Below are 5398 nucleotides of genomic sequence, written 5' to 3'. Positions count from 1 at the left end.
GAATTTCAGTGTTGTAATAATACAGGTTTCAGTATATGGTGCCGTGACGACTCAGATTCGCAAGGTGGCAGATTAAGGGGTGTCATAATCTTTGTGTAACAAATTTATTCAGGTGGGATAATTAATTTAAATTCTTATATATATACATAAATACATATATATATATATATCATTCAACATATAAAATTAATAATCATAAAATTATTGAACCTTGAGAATTTTAGTTTAAATGATCCATTATATTAGTATATTATATTAATTAACATTTTCTTTAGAATATAGTTTTAGGGGTTATGCGCCTCAGATTCGAGTTAATCAGGTTGACCCGTAACCAATCTTTTTTATTCGGGTCAATTTCAGACTCATACAAGGACAATCCTAACCCGCAAAATTCCTTTTGGGTTTGTGTCGAGTCATCGGTCGTGTCTGATCTTGACGGGTCTATTTGTATATAAGCTACTTGACCAGTGGCGGATGCACCCACTCAATTCTGCCCAAAAGAGATATTATAAGGTGGATTTGACAAAAAATCAACAATAAATTAACAAGGAACCCACTAAAAAAAATTTAGGGACCCATAATTTTTTCGTATAAATAAGAAATTTATTAAAATATTTATCTTATTTTCAATTATTCTTTATATTTCTACGGATAAAGTATATATATGTGTGTGTATGTATGATACTTATGTTTATTATTTTCTATTTTTATTTGTTTATAACTGTTTATATTAATGTTTTTATTCAAAAATGATAAATTTTACATGAACATTATATTTAAGCACCTTCAATTGCGTAAAATAAAAAAATGAGATTGAGAGAGTAATTGATCATTTAAAAAAATAAAAACGTATAAAGAACGAATGTGTAAAAATATCTCTACTGTAAATAGACTTCGAATTTTTTATTACGACGATTCTTTAATATTTAAATTAGGAACCCACTAAAAAATTATCATGGGTCCGCCAGTGCACTTGACTTCTGTAATCGTTGATATTATGATAGCTATACACGACTTGATTTGAATTACTACTTGTAAAACATATATAAAAATTTAATATGCGACTATAAGGATTTCTAATTTAAATGAATATATATATATATAACATGTTATATAGATATGCATTTATTTTTGAAATATTGGCTTTCACTGTTATAAATTTTATTCTTAAAAATTATATTATTTTTTATTTTAAATTATTCATTTTACATTAACACGTATTTGACAAGATTTTTAAAGACGTTTTAAGAACTAATATCGTCCTTCAAAAATTCAATTAAACTAAGTTAAAATAATATTTGAGTCGCCCAAAAATGAAAGTTAAATGGGATAATTTCTAAAAACCCGATTAAATGGGGTTGGATTAGGGTTTAGCCAATTTTTAACCTTATCAACGCAACCCAATCAGATGTCATGTAATAAATACAAGCACATTTACATTCAGCCCATAAGACAGGTCATGGTCTAAACCAATTAAATTTTACCTTGAAATTAATCTTACAGTGCATTGGTTCATGCATATATCAATACCATAGTAAATTGACAGAGAGATTATTGGTTCTTATTGTAATTTTAATTAATTCACGTAGCTGAGAAGGTAAGATATACGTGTTATATTAACAATTTCAGTCATGTTATTCCAATTCTAACATATAATACCCATTTTTCTAATTATTAATAACTCAGTAGTTCATAATATCTAGTATCACAGGAACATCATCTGCTCAATGTCAAATATCAATCAGATTTCATGTAATAAATACATGTCATGGTCTAGCCCAATTAAATTTTACCTTGAATCTAATCTTGCAATACACTGGTTCATGCATAAATCAATATCATGGTAAATTGAAAGAGAGATTATTGGTGCTAGTTGTAATTCTAATTAATTCATGTAACTCAGAAGGCAAGGTATGCGTGTTATATTAACAATTTCATTCATGTTTTTCCAATTCTAACTTTCGATCCCAATTTTTTAGTTAGTGCCTAATGTCAAGTATCACATGAACATCATCTGCTCAATTATCTGCTTAATGTCTAATATCAGTCGGATTTCATGTTATAAATACAAGTACATTTACATTGAGCCTATAATACAAGTCATGGTCTAGCCCAATTCAATTTAATCATGAATCTAATCTTGTGATGCAATGGTTTATGCATAAATCAATATCAGAGTAGATTGACAGAGAGATTATTTATGCTAATTATAATTCTAATTAATTCACGTAGCTAAGAAGGTAAGATATGCATGTTATATTAACAAGAGTTAATTGCATTTTGCAACCCCTACCTTTCATTCAATAACAAAACTATATACTTACTTTCAAAAATACAGTTTGCAATCCCTAACTTTCGACATCAAATACAATATGCATCCCTTTAACCATTTTATTAAAAATATTTACATTTTGAAGAGTAAAATTGAAATTCAGCAAAATATTTAAATAATATTTTTATTTAAATTAAACTAAAAATTAGAATTTCAATTTATAAATATAATATTAATATCAATTATTTTATATTTTACTCAGTATAATTTTTAAAATATAAATGTATTTAGAAACTTTATGATTATATATACATATATTTTGCTTGATAAATATATTTTAAGTATTTAGCATTATGATTAATTTAGAGCATTACTAATGGAAAATAGCTACTTCCTGATTTTTTACTTACTTTTTCCTCTTGGCACGCTGTGACAAATTAAATATTCAAACTCACACAATAGACACTAGAACATCCAAGTGACACTCTATTGTACTGTAATGATAGACGATTTACTGAATTAGGTTACAATAAGCCCCAATTCGAGGAAGAGGTCGCCTCCTGCTATTCTATTTTCTCCACAATATATTTCATGCCCTTTCTCAACCCTATCTCATTCTATTTATACCCTCATAGTGTAATTCTCTTTTTACCCTTTAAGTCAGCCTTAGTCAATTGCATTTTCCTTTCTCCTGTTCTTTCCTTTCCTTCTCTGAAATGTCAACTTCACTGTGGGTCATGTTTGATTCTTCACATTACCCCGGGCCCAAACCTTCACCTTGTCCTCAAGGTGAAATGCAGGGAAGAGATCATGAATCTGCTCATAGTCCTCCCAGGTAGCTTCCCAATCTTCCATGCCCACCCATTGAATTAACACCTCTGTTCTTCCACTACTGTCTGCTGCAATTCTGGTGCCTAATAGGGCAGCTGGTTCCACCTCTAAAATTAAATTTGTCGTAAGTTGAGGAGGTATAGTTGGGGAGTGGGGCTGCTAACCAATTGCTCTCTTCAGCTGCGACACGTGGAACACATTGTGGAGTTTGCACGATGGTGGCAAATCCAAACGGTAAACTACTGGACCAATGCGCTCTATAATAGGAAAAGGCCCATAGAAACGTGCTGCCAGCTTTTCACAAACTCTTCGTGCCAATGTCTTTTGTCTATATGGTTGTATTTTTAAATACACCGGTTCGCCCACCTGAAATTCCACTTCCCTTCTGTGGGCATCCGCATACTTCTTCATTCGGTGCTGAGCCTTCAACAAATTAGCCTTGATATCATCTAAAATCGCATCTCTTTCCAGTAATTGCTCTTCCAATGTTGCTACAGCAGTGCTACCTTTTTCAAAATGTAACAAAGGGGGCGGATCTCTGCCATACACCACTTTGAACAGAGTTAAATTAATGGAAGTCTGGAAGGATGTGTTGTACCAGTAATCCAGCCAAGGCAACCATTTTGCCCAAGAATTTGGTTGACTGTTAATAAAACACCTCAAGTAATTTTCCATGATTTTGTTCACAATTTCAGTTTGGCCGTCGGATTGTGGATGGTACGCTGAACTCCTGTGCAGTTTAGTGCCTTGCGCTTGAAATAGTTCACGTCAAAAGATGCTGAGAAACACACGATCTCTATCAGAGACAATGGATGCTGATATCCCGTGGTGCTTGACTATTTCCTTAATAAACACATTAGCAACTGATTGTGCAATGTAGGGGTGCTTGATGCCAATGAAATGCGCATACTTTGATAGCCGATCGACAACAATCAATACAGTATCTACCCCTTAGGACTTGGGCAACCCATCTACAAAGTCTAAGGATATATCTTCCCATACCTTGGACGGAATAGGTAACGGCTGTAACAAACCTGCTGGGCTTAAAGAGGATGATTTGTTTTGCTGGCATATCACACAAACACGAACATATTGCTGAATTTGCCTCCTCATACCCGGCCAATACCATTCTTCGGCCAACCGCTGATACGTTTTAAAATCACCTGCATGGCCTCCCAGAGTGCTATCATGATACTCCTTTAATAGTTGCTGCACTAGCTTTGATTTTGCTGGAATGACCAAGCGCCCTTTATACCGAAGTATGCCCTGATCCATCACATACCCTTTTGGGACTGGTGCGCCACGATTAATGTCCTCATGTAATTGTTTAATGAAAGGATCTTGTTGAATATGGGGGATAAAATCTGCCCAGCGAGCGCCACAAGAGGAGATTAATGCTGTCAATTCCGTTTGATTGACATACTCCCGAGAGAGTGCGTCCGCTACCTTATTAGCAGCTCCTGGTTTATATTGAATGTCAAAACTGAACCCCATTAACTTAAATACCCATCTTTGATATTCAAGGCCTATTTCCCTTTGCTCAAACAAGAAACGAAGACTTTGTTGATCTGTTCTCACCATAAATTTACGCCCCATAAGATAGTGTCACCATTTTTGAACCGCAAAGACAATAGCCATCAATTTTTTTTCGTAGAGGGATTTAGTCGGGTCTTAGGTCCTAGTAGTTTGCTGAAATACGCAATTGGATGATTGTTTTGTAAAAGCACAGCCCCCATACCAAAACCTGATGCATCGGTTTTGATAACAAATATTTGACTAAAATCTGGTAATGACAATATGGGAGCCTTTGTCATTGCATGTTTAAGAGTTTGAAACGAGATCGTGGCTTCCTCGGTCCAATGATAATTGTCCTTCTTTAATTGCTCAGTAAGTGGGGCTGCTAACTTGGCATAATTTTGTATGAATTTTCGGTAGTATCCGGTGAGTCCCAAGAATCCCCGGAGTTCTTTAATGGATTTAGGGAGAGGCCATTCCTGCATTGATTGTATCTTGGATGCATCCACGGCTACCCCTGCCTCTGAAATAATATGCCCCAAATAAGCTACCTTCCTCTTGCCAAATTCACATTTTTTTTGTTGATGTATAGTTGGTGTTGCTTCAACAATTGTAGGACTGTTCTCACATGTTGCACATGATCTTCTTGGCTGTGACTGTAAATGAGAATGTCATCGAAAAACACTAAGACAAACTTTCGCAAATAAGGCCTGAAAATCTCATTCATTAGCGCTTAAAATGTGGCTGGACCGTTCGTTAATCCGAAGGGTAACACCAAAA

General features: G+C 34.2%; 1 protein-coding gene across 1 annotated transcript; it reads right to left on the bottom strand.

Annotated features, from left to right (window-relative positions):
- Positions 1-3007: 3007 nt before the first annotated feature.
- LOC141689695 (uncharacterized) lies at positions 3008-4699 on the bottom strand. Its single transcript, XM_074494052.1, has 3 exons — positions 4138-4699; positions 3268-3609; positions 3008-3210 (listed from the first exon to the last, which is right to left on the bottom strand). The coding sequence occupies exons 1-3, from the start codon at positions 4697-4699 to the stop codon at positions 3008-3010; spliced, it is 1107 nt and encodes a 368-aa protein (XP_074350153.1).
- Between the last annotated feature and the right edge of the window lie 699 nt (positions 4700-5398).

The sequence above is a fragment of the Apium graveolens genome, chromosome 10 (assembly GCF_009905375.1).
Source record: "Apium graveolens cultivar Ventura chromosome 10, ASM990537v1, whole genome shotgun sequence".
In the NCBI taxonomy this organism is placed as follows: domain Eukaryota; kingdom Viridiplantae; phylum Streptophyta; class Magnoliopsida; order Apiales; family Apiaceae; genus Apium; species Apium graveolens.
Note: the sequence above shows the minus strand (reverse complement) of the source record. Positions and strands in the feature narration are given on the sequence as shown.

What these genes read in the sequence shown, in the direction of transcription:
- LOC141689695 (XM_074494052.1), bottom strand. Translation starts at nt 4,699, where the DNA reads ATGGGGCGTAAATTTATGGTGAGAACAGATCAACAAAGTCTTCGTTTC. An exon ending in ATCCTCTTTAAGCCCAGCAG is followed by an intron (nt 3,610 to 4,137) that starts GTTTGTTACAGC and finishes ATTTTGAAAAAG; the next exon opens with GTAGCACTGCTGTAGCAACA. An exon ending in GCAGCTGAAGAGAGCAATTG is followed by an intron (nt 3,211 to 3,267) that starts GTTAGCAGCCCC and finishes ATTTAATTTTAG; the next exon opens with AGGTGGAACCAGCTGCCCTA.